This window comes from Macaca fascicularis, chromosome X (genome assembly GCF_037993035.2).
Source record: "Macaca fascicularis isolate 582-1 chromosome X, T2T-MFA8v1.1".
NCBI lineage: Eukaryota > Metazoa > Chordata > Mammalia > Primates > Cercopithecidae > Macaca > Macaca fascicularis.
Genome location: NC_088395.1, coordinates 129,556,720 through 129,576,962, shown reverse-complemented (window position 1 = coordinate 129,576,962; position 20,243 = coordinate 129,556,720). Strand labels below are relative to the sequence as shown.

Genomic DNA, 20,243 nt, shown 5'->3' with positions numbered 1-20,243 from the left:
CATTTATGCAGGCAACAGACACATGAGAAAATGCTCATCATCACTGGTCATCAGAGAAATGCAAATCAAAACCACAATGAGATACCATCTCACACCAGTTAGAATGGCGATCATTAAAACAACAGATGCTGGAGAGGATGTGGAGAAATAGGAGTGCTTTTACACTGTTGGTGGGAGTGTAAACTAGTTCAACTGCTGTGGAAGACAGTGGCGATTCCTCAAGGATCTAGAACTAGAAATACCATTTGACCCAGCGATCCCATTACTGGGTATATACTCAAAGGATTATAACTCATGCTACTATAAAGACACATACACGCGTATGTTTATGGCGGCACTATTCACAATAGCAAAGACTTGCAACCAACCCAAATGTCCATCAATGACAGACTGGATTAAGAAAATGTGGCACATATACACATGGAATACTATGCAGCCATAAAAAAGGATGAGTTCATGTCCTTTGCAGGGACATGGAAGAAGCTGGAAAACATCATTCTGAGCAAACTATCACAAGGACAGAAAACCAAACACTGCGTGTTCTCACTCATAGGTGGGAACTGAACAATGAGAACACTTGGACACAGGGCAGGGAACATCACACACTGGGGCCTGTCGTGGGGTGGGGGGCTGGGGGAGGGATAGCATTAGGAGAAATACCTAATGTAAATGATGAGTTGATGGGTGCAGCAAACCAACATGGCACAAACCTGCACATTGTGCGCATGTACCCTAGAACTTCAAGTATATATATATATATATATATATATATATATATATATATATATATGAAAAAGGAAAAAAGAAAAAGAAATAAAGGCCATCCAAGCTGGAAAGGAAGAAGTCAAATTATCCAAATTATCTTTGTTTGTAGATGATGTGATCTTATATTTGGAAAAACCTAATGACTTCATCAAAAAACTTTAGAAGTGATAAACGAATTCAACAAAGTTGCAGGATAGAAAATTAGCATATGAAAATCAGTAGCATTTCTATATGCCAACAATGAGCAATCTGAAAAGGAAATTTAAAAATTACCATTTATAATAGCCACAAATAAAGTTAAATACCTAGGAATCGACTTAACCAAAAAAGTAAAAGATATCTGCAATGAATGCTATGAAACACTGATGAAAGAAATTTGCAAGGACACACAAAAAATGGAAAGATATTCCATGTTCATGGATTGGAAGAGTCAATATTGTTGCAATGTCCACACTACTCAAAGAAATCTGCAGATTCAATACAATCCCTATCAATATACCAAAGGCATTCTTCATAGAAATAGGAAAAACAATCCTAAAACTTATATGAAACCCCAAAAGACCCAGAATAGCCAAAGCTATCCTGAGAATGAAGAACAGAACTGGAGGAATCACATTACCTGGCTTCAAATTATACTACAGAGCTACAGTAACCAAAACAGCATGATACTGGAATAAAAATGTATAGACCAATGTAACAGAATAGAGAACTCAGAAACAAATCCACACACCTAAAGTTAACTCATTTTCAACAAAGATGCTAAGAACATATATTGGGGAAAAGACAGTCTCTTCAATAAATTGTGCTGGGAAAACTGGATATCCATATGTAGAATAACAAAACATGATCTTTATCTCTCACTTTACACAAATATCAAATCAAAATGGATTAAAGACTTAAATCTGAGACATCCAATTATGAAACCACTACAATGAAACATTAGGGAAAATCTCCCGGACGTTGGTCTGGGCAAAAATTTATTGAGTAACACTCCACAAACATAGGAAACTAAAGCAAAAATGGACAAATGGGATCACATCAAGTTAAAAAGCTTCTGTACAGCAAAGGAAACAACCAACAAAGTGAAGAAACAACCCACAGAATGGGAGAAAAAATTTGCAAACTACTCATCTGATAAGGGATTAAGAATCAGAACATATAAGGAGTTCAGACAACTCTATAGGAAAAAAAATTTAGTCCAATTTTTTAAATGGGCAATAGATTTGAATAGATATTTCTCAAAAGAAGAGATACAAATGGCAAACAGGCATATGAAAAGGTGCTCAACATTACTGATCATCAGAGAAATGCAAAATCAAAACTATAATGCAATATTATTTCACCCCAGTTAAAATGGCTTTTATACAAAGGCAAGCAATAAAAAATACTGATGAGGATGTGGAAAAAAGGGAATCCTCATATGCTGTTGGTGGGAATGTAAATTGGTACAACCACTATGAAAAACAGTTTGGAGGTTCCTTAAAAAACTGAAAATAGGGCTTCCATAAGATCCAGCAATCCCACTGCTGGGTATATACCCAAAAGTAAGGAAATCAGGATATCAAAGAGATACCTGCACTCCTAGGTTTGTTGCAGCAGTGTTCACAATAGCCAAGATTTGGAAGCAACCTAAGGGTCCACAAACAGATGAATGGATAAAGAAAATGTGATACATATATACAATGGAGTACTATTCAGTCATAAAAAAGAATGAGATCATGTCATTTGCAACAACTTGGATGGAACTGGAGGTCATTATGCTAAGAGAAATAAGCCAGACACAGAAAGACAAATATTACATGCTTTAACTTATTTGTGGGCTCTAAAAATCAAAGCGTTGAACTCATGGACACAGAGAAGGATGGTAATCAGAGGTTGGGAAGGGGAGTGGTGGTGGGTGGGTGGAAGGTAAGGATGATTAATTTAAAAAAATAGAAAGAATGAATAAGACCTAGTATTTGATTACACAACAAGGTGACTATAGTCAATAAAAACTTACTTATACATTTAAAAATAACTAAAAGAGGATAATTGGCTTCTAACACAAAAGATAAATGCTTGAGGGGATGGAGACCCAATGTTTCATGATGTGATTATTATACATTGCATGCCTGTAATATGTAAAATATATCACGTACCCCATATATATAAAGTAATATATAATATAATATATAATATTAAACATATATTTTATATATGGGGTATGTGATATATTTTACATATTACATGATAATATACACATACACACATATTCCTTTACTTTCTTAATATACACATACATACACACACACATATATTCCTATGATGTATCCACAAAAAATAAAAATAAAAAAAACCCTTAAAAACAAAATAAAATACATTATTCCTAGGCCTTACTTCTGATTACCTGCAGAGATTCCGGTGGGAATATTTTCCCAAGCCCCAGTGAATTCTCTATAAATAAAATAATGCAACAGAAGTGACCACTGAAAACCTGAAAGGGAAATGGGAAAAACAAATGTATGAAGGTCATTGGCAGAGTGAAGGAAGGCAGGAGAGTGGTGCTGACTATTGGGCAGAAGTTGGCTTACTCTTGGTTTCCCTGTGTACCTTCTAATGTGATTCAAAGCATGTTGTCTTTTCCATCACATATTGCTAAATGTTGTAGCTGACATGAGTAAATACAAGCAGCAGTGTATAGAAAACTGAGATTAGAGTCTCCCAACAATTTCATGAAGGTAACTGATGCAGCAGCAGTGACCACCCTATATCCTGGAAGTAAGAGGGAGAAGGAAGAGTAGGATGGGTGTGTGTTAAAAAGGGGCTTATTAGAAGACTACTTTTGTGTGAAGGACAGCAGCTTGCTGGCTCCTAATCCTGTCTTGCCTCCTATCACAATATCTTTAAGACATTTCATTTGTTCATAAATTCTTTTTAGGTTTCACTTCTTCGGCTGATCACTTGTGAATTGCAGGTGCGAATACTGAACCCAAGTCCCACTCAACACTCTATAAAGACATTAATGCAGTGGAAATGTCCATTGAACACCTAGAGGATAAAAGGAAAATAAAGGGATTAAGGTCATTGGTAGAATGTAGGGATCCTGTCTAAGAGCAGAAGTTGGCTGGCTCCTGGTCCTTATTCACCTAGAATCTCATTATTTTTAAGGCATTTCTCTTATCCATAATTCTTGCTAGATTTCTTTTTTTGAGTTGATAACACACTGAACTCAAGTTTGGATATAAATACCACGTAGCTCTAAAACCTCTGTAAAACAACTAACATAACAGAAATGGCCACCATACAGATCAAATAGGTAAACAGATCAAAGAAAAAGGTAAGGCCGGGCGCGGTGACTCAAGCCTGTAATCCCAGCACTTTGGGAGGCCGAGATGGGCGGATCACGAGGTCAGGAGATCAAGACCATCCTGGCTAACACGGTGAAACCCCGTCTCTACTAAAAAATACAAAATATTAGCCGGGCGTGGTGGCGGGCGCCTGTAGTCCCAGCTACTCGGGAGGCTGAGGGAGGAGAATGACGTGAACCTGGGAGTCGGAGCTTGCTGTGAGCTGAGATCCAGCCCCTGCACTCCAGCCTGGGCGACAGAGCAAGACTCCGTCTCAAAAAAAAAAAAAAAAAAAAAAAAAAAAAAAAAAAAGAAAGAAAAAGGTAAAGAATAGTAGTAGAAAGAAGAAAGTCCGGAGACAGTTGCTGGCTGAGAGGCAGACGTATCTGGCTCTCAGTCCACCTTCCACCTCTACTCTATCATTTTAAAATATATTCTATTTTCTTTCACATATTGCTAGACACTATTGGAGTCATGGACAAGCACAGTGCACACAACGTTTTTAAAACTGAGGCCAGACTCTCCCTATCATCTCAGCAAAGACACTAATTCAGCAGAGCTGACCAGCGTATCTTCGACAGGGAATTGAGGATCTTAGCAACTGGGAAAAAAGGGATGAATGGCAGGCATAGTTGTATTAAGAGAGAAGTTCTAGTGCCTTCTCTACTCCCACTGCTGCACTCGACTAGCCTACAAAAAAGAGAGATGTTTTGCCTATGGGACAGAGGTTGCCTGGCTCTTGGCTCTCCTCTGCCTATTCTTTTATTTAAAATGATTATTCTTGCTCATAGCCTGTTGCTAGATTTCCTTTTATGAGCTTCCAATTTGCAGTCCTTAGAGTTTGGAAAATTGAGGAAAAATTCCCATAAAACCTCTGTTAAGACATTAAATCAATAGATCTGAGTATCATACATACAGTAAGTAAAAGGGGAAAGGAGGAGAGGAGAGAGTGGAAGGGTGGGAGATATTAAAAGTTAGTGGCTCCTTTTTGCTTTTTTTTCCCTTATGGTAAATTTTATTTGATGTTTGCCACCCAAAGTCTGCATTTTCGGGAATTTTGATCCCCTGTTTTCCTTAAACCCTACCAAAAAATTATTGTAACAGAATTTGCTATCCAGCACCAATCTCTACCAGGAGAAGGTTAAGGAATGTAGAGATGGCTATTACATGAATATCTGGTTAAATGCTCATATAATCTGGCTAAATGATTAGCTAAATGATTAGAGTTTCCTAGCTCTTGGCCAATTTTTTTTCTTATATTATGATCTACAGTGGGACTTGCCACTCCACTCTTTTGAGAAATTGAAGTGTCTGGCCTTTCTGAAACTTTTGTAAAATTGCCCACACAGTTTTTATCACTTGAAAGCCATTAGGTAAAAGTGGAAAGGGAAAGGGTGGGGGTAATATGTAGAGAATATTTTAGGAGAGAGCTTCTAGCTAAAGGAAGGTGTGTATTGACTCCTGGTTCCCCATTGCCTTCGTTTCTGGCATCACCAGCAGTTGGAGATGGCCACCCACAGTTCACCATGTGGGGGAATTTAGAGTCCCCAGTTTCCTAAGACTTCTGTAAAAATTGAATGAGGCAGCATTAGGCCTTCAATACCCAGACCCGAGAGGTAAAAGAAGAAAGAGATGGGGTTTTAAGCGGTAGGGAGCAGTAGAGAACGGTACATATCCTACCTGTCTGCCTGCCAGCTGTCAAATTGTTCTCCATAGCTAGCTGGCTCAGACTCCATTCATGAATTTACCTCTTACTGGTCCTCTTTATCATGTGACCTTTCCAGAAAGTTCCATCCTCACTCCTCCTCTCTGATAATAACACCCATGAGTGGGACATAGCTCCCTCAGCCAATCAGCTCTGACTAGTCCCATGAAGCATCTGCCTATCAGACACACTCCAATTACTGTCACTCAGACTTCTCTCTGTCCCACAGTCCAGCCTCCTCCCTATATTCCATTTTTTCCCTTGTATAATGAATGCTGTTGTGAGTAGAAGTAGAACAGTGACCAGACAGCAATATATGTGAACACAGACAGATATTTTTATTATCAGAAAATCCAAGTCTTTAGAAAAAAGTATATAATTACTAGTTTAAATAAATGATAAATGATTTTACAAGTTTTTACTTTTTAATTCATGTCCTTGGCTCAAACAAAGTTGACATTCGGTTTCATGTTCTTAAGTCTTTTTAGTTTGTTCTGACTTTTGTTTCAGGGTTTAAATGCTTGACCTGAGCACTTCTTCCAATGGCAACTATTCCAAAAAAACCAGAAGGCTGGACACAGTGGCTCATGCCTATAATCCCAGCACTTTGGGAGGCCAAGGTGGGCGGATCGCCTGAGGTCAGCAGTTCCAGACCAGCCTGGCCAACATGGTGAAACCCCGTCTCTACTAAAAATACAAAAATTAGCCTGGTGTGGTGGTGGGTGTCTGTAATCCCAGCTACTCAGGAGGCTGAGGCAGGAGAATTGCTTGAACCCAGGAGGCGGAGGTTGCAGTGAGTGGAGATCATGCCACTGAACTCCAGCCTGGGCGACAAGGCAAAACTCTGTTTCAAAAAAAAAAAAAAAAAAGTTGTGCACATGTACCCTAGAACACAAAATATAATAATAAATAAATAAATAAAGAGAGAACCCACATCTTTCTATTTAATACATGATGCATTTTTAAACAAGTTTGACTTCAAAGGAAATTTCTGTGTCATGAATTCTATTTCCTCACTGAACTTCATCTGCTATTAAAATAATATATTTTAAAATAACATTTTTGCCAAAAACAAAATGTGTTTCAGTAGACTTGATATTTTTGCAAGAAACAGTGGTTCCTTTTGTTTAAGCTGTTTTACAGCAACTGCTTTCTCCCTTCACTGAATCATAGACTACTTTAGCAGTTCATTTTCTGCTTGAAAACAAGTTCTTTCTTCTGGCATTTCTCATCTACCCAAAGACATTAGAAGTTTTTGTTCTTTTTTATTTGCCTTTTTATGTTTTTAATTTTGAGTGTTTGACTATGGGGATAGTCATGAGTTTTCATAAAGCTGGGCTCTGAGAATCTACTTTTTCAAAAGGATGACATTTACCACACAAATACCTCAGAAAATGAACTTGTTACGTTTTGAGGCTTTAGAGTCTGTAAAACAAATTCATTTCTTATTTTATTTTGACATTTTCAACCTGAATTCACTTTGAATAAGATACCAATGACTCTCCAAGTAGACCTTCTCATATACTCTAAAACTCCCTTCTCTAACCACCTACTGACTAAATTAACTCCCATATTCCATGTGTGTAAAAAGAATGTGCCCCACATACTGAAGTCAGCTAGCAACCCCATATCAGCTTGGTTCCAACAGTTTCCCAGTTCATGGAAAGCCTTCTTATTTAGTTTACCTGGGATAATTTTGCTTATTTTGCTTTACTGTTGTGGAATATATTGCTGTTACACTCTATGTGTAGGAATGCAGGATAAGCTTACTCAATGTTCTCTTAAATTGAACACTTAATAATTTTCCAGATATCACCTTTTGTTGGAACTCAAGAGTTATAAATGGCCCTTGACATACCAAGTCAGCTTTTTGACTGAGCTCCTCTCTACCCCAAATGCAAGGGAACCAATAGTTAAGCAGGAATATCATTGCCCTATTCAACCTAAAGAAGTTACAGAAGATGAATCTTTGTCCTTCTACAACCCTTAGGATTAAGGGTTCTCTTATAGAAGGAAGGAGAGAAATGTCAGAGGCATTTGAACCAGAGCAACTCCATCATGAGTAGGGGCTGGGTAAAATAAGGCTGAGACCTACTGGACTGCATTCCGAGGTGGTTAGGCATTCTAAGTCACAGGATGAGACAGGAGGTCAGCACAAGATACAGGTCATAAAGAACTTGCTGATAAGCCCACTAAATCTCACCAAAACCAAGATAGCAATGAGAGCAACCTCTGATTGTCCTCATTGCTACACTCCCACCAGCACCATGACAGTTTACAAATGCCATGGCAACGTCAGGAAGTTACCCTATATGGTCTGAAATGGGGAGGAACCCTCAGTTCTGGGAATTGTCCACCCCTTTCCCAGAAAACTCATGAATAATCCACCCCTTGTTTAACATGTAATCAAGAAATAACCATAAAAATGGGCAACCAGCAACCCTAGGGGCTGCTCTGCCTATGGAGTAGCCATTCTTTATTCCTTTACTTTCCTAATAAACTTGCTTTCACTTAAAAAAAATAAAAAAAAAAAGAATGTGCCCCAAAGCAAGGTGATTACATCCCTTTAAAATCTCTTATTTTTGTATCCCTTTCTCTAATTTAGACTTATGGAGTATGAGGCCCAAGTATCTAATTCAACAGGTGACTTTGAGGTACAAGCAGGTTTGAGAACCACTGGCCTAGATTATTGTCCTAGCTTCCTAGTTGGTGCTCTGATTTCTGTTTTTTTTTCCCCCTCTCCAGTTTATTCTTCACATAATAAATTTACCTTCCTAAAATACCAGTTAGAGTATAAGACTCCTTTTTCAAAGGATTGCAATGAGTCCCTACTTTCTATTAACAGCCAAATATCTTAACTTCATTTTCAAGGATTTCTATTATCTGTTATCTTCTGCTCCCCTGGCCTCATCTACACCATTTCCTTCAACAGACCTCATGCTCTAGCCACATCATGCACTCTTTAACATTGGTATCTTTGTTCTCTTTGCCTACAAAGGGCCCCTACTTTATTACTTACAACTTTAGGTGCCTCTATTGAAATTTCATTCTTCAAGAACCATTTTCTTTTCTTTCCTTTCTTTCTTTTTTTATTATTAATATTATTTTGATTGACAAATCATAATTGTGTACATTTATGGGGTACGATGTGATGTTTTGATATACATATACAATGTGAAATGATTAGATCAAGCTAAATTCACATACCCATCACCTTGCTCACCTACAATTTTTTTATGGTGAGACATTTGAAATTTACCCTCTTAGTTTGAAATATATGATACAATATTATTGCACTCTGCTGTGCAATAGATCTCAAAACCTATTCCTACTCCCTGTCTGAAACTTTGTACTTGTTTATTAACAACTCCTCATTGCCTCCCTCCTCACCCCCTAGCCTCTGGTAACCACCGTTCTACTCTCTACTTCTATGAGTTCAACTTTTTAAGATTCCACATATACATGAGATCACGTGGTATTTGTCTTTTTGTGCCTGGCTTATTTCACTTGACCTGATGTCCTTTAGATTCATCCATGTTGTCACAAATGACAGGATTTTCACCCTTTTATGACTAAATAGCATTCTGTTGTGTATGTGTACCACATTTTCTTTATCCATTTGTTCATGGACACTTAGGTTGATTCCACTTCTTGGTTATTGTGAATAGTGCTGTAATAAACATAAAGTGCAGATAACTCTTCAATATACAGATTTGTTTCTTTTGGATATATGCCCAGCAATGGGATTACTGGATCATATGGTAGTTCTATTTTCCGTTTTTTGGGGAACCTCCATACTGTTTTCCGTAATGGCTGTACTAATTTAGATTCCCACTAACAATGTGCAAGCATTCCCTTTTTTCTGCATCCTTGCTAACATTTTTAATTAGTGAAATAATAGCTAAGAACATCTATATCAAATTTGTCCCTGTATCTTCTACTAGGTAGTAAGGGGGCTAATTGTGCTCCTTTATCCTCCCCCTTCCCAATGATTACATAGGCTATTGTACATATGGATGACTGTTTATGGATTTTTGTCTTATTATTGCATGACTTCACATGCCTTCTGTGCAATAAGTATATGTGTATACTCTACAACATAGGTGTTAAGTGACTCTAAGGTCTCAAATTTCCTGTTGTGCTATGGAATTTCTGTTAAGCCCATCTTATTATTTCATAAGGATTTTAATAATTAAGGGATGATTATATATTCAATGATTTTTGTGTGCTTGGACTAAACTTATCGAATTCTAGTGCTGTTTGCATTTCACCAATTCTATTTGGTTGCAATTGATGGTTTTGTTGGCTAGTCATGTTAGTATCCTTTCCTTTGGTTTGAACGGTAATCTTTGTGTGCAGTGGGAAGAGATTAAAAGATATGAGAGAAGGCAGGGACAGATTGGAGGCAATCCTACTGCTCATAGATAGGGTGAATTGAAATTCTGCTTTCTCACTTTCTACATTCCAAGTTTCTGTACACTTGACTGCTTCTGTGCAACAATGGTGATATTTGTTAGAAATATGGGTATAATATCCAGAAGTGATTCTTCTGAAATGGAAACTACCCAGTTGGACTCGTAGATTCTGCTATATTTCATAAATTGCATCACATCTCAATCACATCATGTCTGTTTGTTTGATCAGTGCACGTTTGCTCACATCTGAATGCAGCTATATGAAACCAACATGACCTTTATGCCTAAGCAGTTTATGCAGGGTCTTGTAAGCTTCCATTGATTAACTCTCCAAAGCCATATTTCACATAGACACTGGTTACACAACTGTCATCCAAACACAGACCGTCCATGATTTGAGAATAGCCAGACAATTCAGTCTTCCAAAGATCCAAATGACTTTGGTATTATCCCCCATCTTTGTTGATTTTCACATACTAAAATTCACTTTACTTTTGGAAATGTGGATATTTTAGAGTTGGAAATAAATATATCCAAGGCTTACATTAAGTGCATTTATTTACAAGATATGATGTGGAGTTTTCCTTCATACAGTACTATTACTAGGGCACATTTTGTACAGGGAGGAAAACAGAGACAGGATCCTTAAGTTGGGTGACTTTTAGGAGTTGATGATAGATTATGGGTGAGAAAAGGTGGCTTGCCTATAAGAAAGATAAAAACAGTAGAATGAGGGTTGGAAGGCTGCCAAAGACAACTATCTATCTCACATTTTGGATGAAGACTGACTCTGCCTTTAGTGCAATTTGAATTGTTCATCTGGGTGATGCTTCAATAAAGAAATGCATAGTAATTGTGGTGATTCAAGTTGTCAGGTTGCTAATGAGAGACACAAGTCTTTTTCTAGAAAGCAGATCCATCCTCCTGGGAGGGTACAATGTGTAGAGTTGAAGATTACACCATATAAATTAGTACTTGAGTACAATTTGCATATATTGTTCACTCATGATTTTATTCTCCAGTCTGACCAACAAACATACTTAGAAACCTATTAAGTGCTAGCTGTTACAATGGTGAGCCATCTCAAACTTGGTCCTTGCCCTCATGGCACTTCATTTCAGTGGGGGTTATTTGTATGAATAAATAAATAATTACAATGTGGCATAAGTTCTATTAATGGGGAAATAGCCACTGATCTCTCTCTCTCGCTCTCTTTTTCTTTTTTTTTCTAACAGCTTCATTGAGGTATAATTTATATCACACAAAACTCATCCATTTGACATGGATTTTTAGAAAAGCATAAATCAAATCATACCCCTTCCCTGCTTGAAATTTTTCAATGGGCCTTCTGTTGCTGTTGAAGAAAGGTAAAACTCTTCCACCTGGCATCTAGTCTGTCCTGTCACTCATTCTGCTCTACCCAAAATTGCCTTCTGACTGTTCAGGGAAGACATCAAGCTGTTTTCTGCCTCAGGACTTTGGCATGTACTGTTCCCTATGAATGGACTCTCCCTGATTGGTCATGTAGCTGAATCCTTCTCCCCTTTCAGATTATTGTTTCAAAGTCACCTTTTCTGAAAGGCCTTCTCTGGCCACACTATGCAGGCTTCCACAGTATTGACTTCCACAATCTGCCTTCTCTTTATTCATTGTCCTAGCACCTGTTCTATCTCCATGGCAATTATCATAAGCCATGCAATTCTGGTCTGTACAATACAATTACAAGGTTCTTAAGGACACTACACTCTGTTTTCCTTGCTGTGCAGTGAACAAGTTGTTGGACATACAGTGGTATATATAGAAAAAACTTACTGTAACGACCTTTAGAGCAGTGCTGCTCAAAATGTGTGCAGACTCGTGCTGGTTCATTGTTTGTTACCAGTCTGAGATGATATAAGGAAAGAAACGGAGGGTAAGTCTTTATCAACCTTCATAGGAACTTGACAGGGTAATATAATGGCTGTTGAATATAATGCTAAAAAATATTGAACTTATATTTTATATATCTTTATTTTGCTTGTTTCATTTTTTAAGTAATTTATTTTTGTTGCATGTTTACTGGTCCATGAAGATCTTGGGGGGAAAAACTGGTTCTTCTTCACAGAGAGTTTAGGAAGCACTGTTTTAGAGGACATAATCTGAGAGCTTGGGGAGAAGATAAAATGCTTTTAATTCATCTTGTTATAATATTGGGTAGGAAATGATCTTTCCTTGTTAATTTCAGGCAGGGGAGAGAGAGAGAAGAGAGACAAAATGCAATGGTTGACTATAATTAAAGGCATTTTGGGAGAGAGAATAGGAGTCTCAGAGTTCGCTACTTTAAGCTGACAAATGCCTGTGGCTTTCGAAATGTATGGCAGGAAGTTGGACCCCAGCCCAGTCCCCACTCCTCATTCCCTTGGTGTTCTATATCCCATTTCCATTTGGAGAAGAAAGTGAATCCTGAGCTACCAGAGAAGTTGTGCACCAGGAGAGGTGACTGGATTCCCTGACATTTGGGACCAGTGGGAATTTTTACCTCCAAGCCCACCTCTCTTGCCTGCAAAGCCAGGCTCCAGCCCAGTGAGCTCTGTGTTTACATGCCATCTGCTGAGGTGTCAGTGATCACAACATGTGGGTTTGAGCATTTGAATTTTTTATTTAGAACATGAAACATGTCAGAACAAAGGAAGGGAAAGTAGAGAACAGAACAAGAAGACCTGGAAGGGGAAGAGAGAAGGGAATAGTTGTTATTGGCAAGCAAAACAGCATAACTAAATCTTATTTAGACTTGTTTTCTCTCTAAGCAAAACAGGCCCTTGTCTTTTTCAGGTACATTCTGAGATCTTGTAAGCTGCAGAGTTCACTTCCTCAAGCTTGTTGAAGCTCCTGGCTGCCTGTTTGGGTTCAATTTTATGAGTAATACTCTTGTTTTAGTAAAATTTTGGAGAAATTAGATGTCATCTAGTACCCCCTTCCATCGTTATTTTCTGGCATAAATGAGGTTGGATGAGGAGGGAGAAGAAGACAAAGCATAAGAAAAAAGGGGAATGAAAATATGTGTGTGTGTGTGTGCAGGCACGCGTGCGTGTGTGTGGTGTGTGTGTGTGAGAGAGAGAGAGAGAGAGAAGAGGGAAGGAAAGCGGTTGGCACAGGGAGTGATGGGGATGTAATTGATGCCTGTTAAGATACAGTTCATGTTGGGATAGTTTTTTCAAACCCAGATTCACAGTTGTCCTTTTTTTTTTTTTTTTTTTTTTTTTTTTTTTAAGACAGAGTCTTGCTCTGTTGCCCAGGCTGGAGTGCAGTGGCACAATCTCAGCTCACTGCAACCTCCGCCTCCCGGGTTCAAGCAATTCTTCTGCCTCATCCTCCCAAGTAGCTGGGACTACAGGTGCATGCCACCATGCCCAGCTAAGTTTTGTATTTTTTTTTTTTTTTGGCAGAAACGGGGTTTCACCATATTGGCCAGGCTGGTCTCGAACTCCTGACCTCATGATCCACCCACCTCAGCCTCCCAAAGTGCTGGGATTACAGGCATGAACCATCACACCCGACCCAAGGTGTTCTTGTTTTTAAAAGCCCTTTTTATCTCTGATCACTTCATCCTCATAAATTTAGAGCTTGTGCTTCATTTATTTACATTTGTGTCTTTGCGAATGCTCTTATGTGACCTTTGTGGTGCTGGCTTTCTATCTCACTGAGAAGCTTGGGTGGGTAAAGTGGGAAAAGCAAGGTGCTCTGCTAAGAGTGTTACCAATCTAGATAGAAAACCTAGTTCGGCAATGGATTAGCTATGAGACTTTGGGCAAATTATACATATTTTCTGGGCCCATTTTCTGATCTGTAAAAGGCTTAGGGAGGTGGGTGGACAAGAAGTCTCTCCTCATAGAAGTTCTGAGAAAATTAAATGAAAGTCTAAAGAAAACAGCTAATACATCAGAAAGGAATATAAGATAGATGAACTTTCTTCTATTTTCTCTCTTTGCACAATGACCTGTTTGATTGCCTGTAGCTCTCTACTGCTAACAGCAGACATTACCTAAATTCCTCCACTTACAAGGTCAGCAATTGTCTCCAACTCTGGTACCAGTCTCAACCTAGGCAGAGAAACTGTCAGGTCTTCTAAGGCAGTGGTTAACTGGTGCAACACTGAATGAGCCCTGCTATGGCTCATGTTCTCCCCTGGGCACTTCAATTGTTTGTGGGTTTTTGTTTTGTCTTGTTTTTGTTTTTGGTCTTATACGGGGAGTGATGAACATCTGTTGTTGGATCATTCAATCCAGATCCAATTTGCCCTGTGTAATCTGCTAGGCTGTTTTTGATTGATCCTTCAGATCCCCAGCTCTGTTTAAAACTTGACTAAGAATACTCATATCTCTCTTGGTTTTTGCCCACTTGGACTGATTTTAAAGGTTTAGTCTACCTTTTAACTTTATATCCCCAAGAATAATGGGGCTCTGGTTTTGCTTCCCTGTTTGTGTCCTCAGCATTCACCCAGATGATGGGTCTACACCCTTACTCCTGGCCTGCCCTGGTCCAAACTGAACTCCAAGAGGGAAGAAATGTAGATCTTGAAGTGACAGTGGTTTATTTTCCAAATTCTAGTCATTAATATACCACCTTTTCAGTTTTTGCCATATAGGTAGACCATCTGAACTATAAATTTACTTAATATTTTTATTTACATTGACTGAGTTTCTTTTATCTACATATCTACTTTAGCCTCATTCTAAAGAATGGTATCTATAAAATCACAGAATTGCTGGGATAGTTGTTTTTCTAATATGTATTTAATACACATTCAAAACTAATAAGTTAAAAGAGAAGTTTTGCTGTGTAGTATCTAAAATCATCTCATGTACATTTTGGGAAATACTGATCTTGTCTACCTCTGCATTTTACAGATTGATAATCAGGTTCAGAGAGGTTTCGTTTGCCATATAGGTAGTTAGATGAATTCTTGGGATTCAAACCTGACTCCTACCTCCTAGCCTCGTGCTTTATTTTTTTTAATTTTTATTTTTTTATTATACCACACTGCCTCCTGCCTTTGCATCTATTCCTAATATTACTCTAGGGCTCTACACACAGTAACTGAGCTGTCATTACTGACATATATGAGAAAAACTAGATCACTTTACACAACATGCCTGACAATGCAGGGTAAAGCATCCGGATCCAGGACCTTACCATGAGAGATTGAGAGGCTGCTTGACTGACAGATTGTACACATGATGGCTACCTCTGGGACTAACGTTGACAAACAGCGCCATGTTAGAGAGAGTCCTAGAAGAGAAAACAACAATTAATTACAGAACAACTCCAAAAAAATGACATCATCAACTGATACAAGAATTTGTAAGAGACTTACTTGCTCTATTGGGATGTCCACTTCTGGCCTGAGTAGATCACATCTCTGGGTTGTACTCCTGGTGTAATCTTCTGTTTCTTTTTGGGATTTCAACAAGCTAGAATTTTCTGCAGCTCATTGTCCACTCTGAAATGTACATCTTGACCTCTGAGAGGCCTTTGTTAAAGCCTTCATGGAATATCCAAGTCTTCTCACTTTAGGATTGCTACCAGGGGATGTTCCATGTAAATGTACAAAGAAGTCTTTGCCAGATAGACAGAGCTCAGTATCAAAGGGAACTGCAGGAAGTGATCCCAGGAAGCTTAGTTAAGTAGCTTAAGTATTCTTGACTCTACATTTGTAGAAGAAAGCAGTGGTTTTGTGCTGTTTGTAACACCAAGACTCACATTGGACTTTACTCTTCTGTATATAGATATCCATCCTCAGCTTACATCCAGCTGGCTCATCTTGAAAGGAAACATCTTCTTATTTCCATTTCCCCTTTTCTTGACCATCCAACTTACTTCTAAATAGTTTTGGTTTACTCTCTCTCTCTCTCTCTTTCTGTATGTGTGTGTGTGTCTTTGATGGAGGCATTTGAGGTAATTTTTATCTGCTTTGAGAAAACTGGGAACCATGGACCATAGTAGGGATAATTTGTCTCATTATTATTATCATCAGAGATGAACAGCAGCTCCTATCTCTATTGCCCAAATGCAATTTGATATAGAGTACAGGGACTTACATGGCTGAATTCAAATGAAAAGAGGGTCACTAAAGGAAGAGAAAGGGGTGGCAACTCAAAGCATGGTAAAGGAAATCACATTTTCATTACTCAGACTGACATGATACTATACATTACTTTCTTTTTGAAGGAACAGACTTTGCTTGTTCTTGTAGTAGACATTCCCCCAAAGTCTCATAATTCTGAGTTGTGTGTATAGGATTCAGTTTGCCATTCCTTTCCCCAACCTTGTCCTAGTGATTTTCTCTTTCAGTTCTATCACTTCACAGACTTTAATTTTTGTCAGGTCTGGATCTCAAAATTGCAATAAAAGCTGATCTAAAAGATTGTCAGTAGGCAAAGGATAAATTCTTGAGATGATGGGTACCCTATTTATCCTGGTGTGGTTATTGTGCATTGCATGCCTGTATGAAATATCTCATGTAAGCCACAGAAGTATACATCTAGCATGTACCCACAAAAATGAAAAAAATAAAAAAAGTTTGTCAGTAGAAATAAGGAGACTCAGTTGGAATTACAGAATGGGAAAGGCCTTTACAGTCATGGTAGGCCAACTGAGATAGCTGTTCTTATGCACGGCTCAGATGGCCCTTTAAGGCAAAACTTGTCTCAAAGAATTAAGTTAACTGACAACCTCCAGCTTCAGGTACCTTCAGATCTGCCTCGGTTTTCAAGTGGAAGGTGTGTGCTTTCTGGGCTGCTGCCAGCTAATGACTGAGCAAAGTCGGGATGCAATGACTTGCCATTTGGAAGAAGCATAGGACTCCTCTATGAGCTATGTTTTACACTGATCTCCTAGTTGTGTTGGCCAAGATTTTATGAGTGCTACACTACAGTCTGAAGCTTTTCCTATTAAACTTGCTTCCTTTTCCCTTCTGTTACTGGTATAGACCTGTATTGTGGTCTGAAGCTCTCCCTGCCTACTTATGTCCCTTTCCCTTTTATCTTTCACAGGTGTTACTCCCAATAAATATCTTGCACTTCTAATTATTATCTGCTTTCAAATGACCCACCCAACACGTCAATGACTGCCCTCCACTACTCCCACCTGAGTGTTAAAGTAAGGGAATTGTAACACAGTCGTTAGAGGTGAAGTGACTTACCCAAGATCCCTTACCTTGCTAGTAGCAAAATCAGTTTGACAACCCAAACTTTCTGACCCCCAGTTCAATGTTATATCTCAAACTTATTCATGTATAATAACAACCATGTATGCAAAATCCAGATTTTGCTATATCTCTTTATCCCCCTTGCTATTGTTTACTTAAACATTAAAAACATATTTTTATGTTTTGTTATATCTCTATGTTAGCCCTATTTGCAGTAATAATATCTATAAAATTTCAATTTTGATGCGCTAGCTTTATATTTTTCTAATACATAGTAAGGAAATATATTTTCATTAAAATAAAAAAGTTTGCATGTGTATACTACCTACAGTCACCTCAGGTATGGGTCAGTGATTGGTAAACCCTGCATTTTTAAACACTGTGCTATAAACCTTGCTGCTTTCTAGGACATACAAATCAGAGGAGAAGGAAAGGGGAAAGAGATGAAGGAAGAAAAGAAGGAAAGAAGAAAGGAAGGAAGGAAAACAGAAAGGAAGGAAAGAAGGAGAGCAAAATATTTACTGGTGAGAAAGTAATGATAAAAAGTCATCAATAACTGTAACAGGTACCTTGTTGTGACATCCATATATCCTGACAAGCCACAGTCTAACCTCCATTGCATTAAAAAAAACCCTTTATTTATTGGTTGCCTAAAAACCATATTGAAAATATATGGATGCAATTTAAGAATCAAGATTTCTTCTCCTAAAAGAGTAGATTCATTTATTCCCAAAGTGGACTGAAGTGCTCCACTTAGAGCAAATTATTGGAGAAAAATGCACACTACATTTGAAAGCAGTAGCTCTAATCTGCATCTTATAAAGTGTTTGAATGCACATACTCCTAAGAAAGAGGTTTAAGTAACATTTCCTTTTTCATTTAAAAAAGATTCATTATTAAAAAAATAAGATATTTCTTTGATTAAAATATATAAGAATATAATTACAATAATCTTTCACCTTTGTTTCTATTCTTTTGGCTTAAGAGCTTTATAATGATCATAATTCCGTTGTGCTAATGAAACAAAATTGGGGTTAGAACTCATGTAATAACTTTAATAGATTTTTAGTATTATAGTGATAATTTAACATTTCTCTTTCATTTCATGGAGATGGTATTATTCAGAACCTCTGCCAAACAGATATTACCAATTTAGAAGCAGTTTTGTTAATTCCTAAACAAATTGTCCTTCCAGAGAAAGAAAATGTATAAAATAACCTTAATGAAATACTAGCTTCTACAGAGTCACAAATTTTAAAGGCATGGGAAGTTTGAAAATAAACATTCAAGTTGTGTTTTATGTAAGTAGAAATGTGGCTATACACTTTGGCGGGGTCATATAATGTACCATGTTGAAACCTACTCTGACATCTGGCTCAAAAAGATTTGGTAGTGGTCTGCTTCTGAAAGGACAAATGCAGTACTGATCTGCACATATACTTGAATCAATTGGGAAAGAGTCAGTTTCCTGTGTCCCCTATTCCATGGTTTATATTTCAAACCCAATTAAAATAGTTTACATTTCAAACCGAAATTGAATCTAAAAACAAGTAAAGAATCATATCAAATTATTTTTTAAATTAGGAAAGAATATAGCTGCTTCACAGCTAAAACAACGACAGCATAATTGAAAGCAAGGCTATTGCATTCAGGTTTTGGTATTTACTAAGTCATTTCTCCAAGTTTCTGGAGAAAGCATTAGGTGCTTCATGTATTTCCTTTTTGGATGATTACAGAACAATGCAAACTAAATAGGATATATTGCCCAGGGACACTTGCTTGTTCTTACCAGGTTAGCGAGCATGTAGTGGTAACCTCTTGAGTGTTTCCCCAGGATCACAACCTGCAGAAAGAAGAAATAAGACATATTGCTTATTCAAGAAGGGCATTTTCAATTGCACAATCAGTGGGGTGGCTAGAACAAAATGTTAGATCTTTTATATACAGGAAAATCACAGTTAATTGGATCAGATTTCTTGTTGTTGCATTTTGCTTTCAACTAGATAAAACAGGAAGACATGCTAATATCAAAGTTAAAATGTCAAAACAAGGGGAAAAAAGCTCCCTAAACTTCCAGGTCAGTAGTATCACTGTCACTTAAAATAGATGGCAAAAGTGATGAAGCTGAAGATCCCCAACCCATGAACTTGATTTGTGTACTTAGCTTTTGAGATGGAAAATCAGCTGAACTTTGCATACAAAGTAGAAAATAGAATGTACAGTACTTTTTTTTTTTTTTTTTTTTTTTGGTTATCTGGAATGCTAAGGGAATAGAATATTCAAGGAATGGGGTTAATGGGATTTTCAGGTTAACTGAGGTTGCTTTTGCTTATTGAAAACTTTTCTAAAATGCTTATCTTCCTTTTCCTGCTTTAGTATGAAAGATTTGTGATCGTTTGTACATCTTTTGGTGCTGATCGTGATGCCTTGGGGCACTGAGGAGGGATTCCCCTCGAGGACACTTGGCAACGCCTGGTGACATTTTTGATTGTCACAACTGGGAAGGGTGCTACTAGCATTTAGTGAGTAGAGGCCAGGGTTGTCGCTAGACATCCTACAATGCTTGGAATAGCCTGCACAATAAAGAATTCTCAGGCCCAAATGTCAGTAGTGCTAAGGTTGAGAAACCCTTCCTCAGCATCATCATTCTTACCATAATTTTTATGAATAATGCTATATTAGTACAAAGTCTAATAATAGGCTTTGTATTAATAAAATTGTACTTTGTACAGTTCACAAAGTACATTTTCATTATCTCAAAATATGTGAGTGGACTGAATATTTTCCAACCAAATGTGTTGTTTAGAAGTTAGAAGCTTTTGACTAAATAATTGATGTTTATTTCC

The 20,243-nt window shown here is 37.7% G+C and overlaps 1 protein-coding gene across 11 annotated transcripts in view; it reads right to left on the bottom strand.

Annotated features, from left to right (window-relative positions):
* Window positions 1–20,243, bottom strand: part of GRIA3 (glutamate ionotropic receptor AMPA type subunit 3) — a 322,070-nt gene that overhangs the window by 129,333 nt on the left and 172,494 nt on the right. For all 11 annotated transcript variants that reach the window (XR_012429864.1, XR_012429865.1, XM_074029201.1 and 8 more), the window contains one exon: window positions 19,187–19,240. Coding sequence is in view for 9 of the 11 variants with exons in the window: in XM_074029201.1 (XP_073885302.1) it covers window positions 19,187–19,240 (54 nt within the window). In the remaining 2 variants the exon portion in view is untranslated. The remainder of the gene's footprint in view (window positions 1–19,186; window positions 19,241–20,243) is intronic.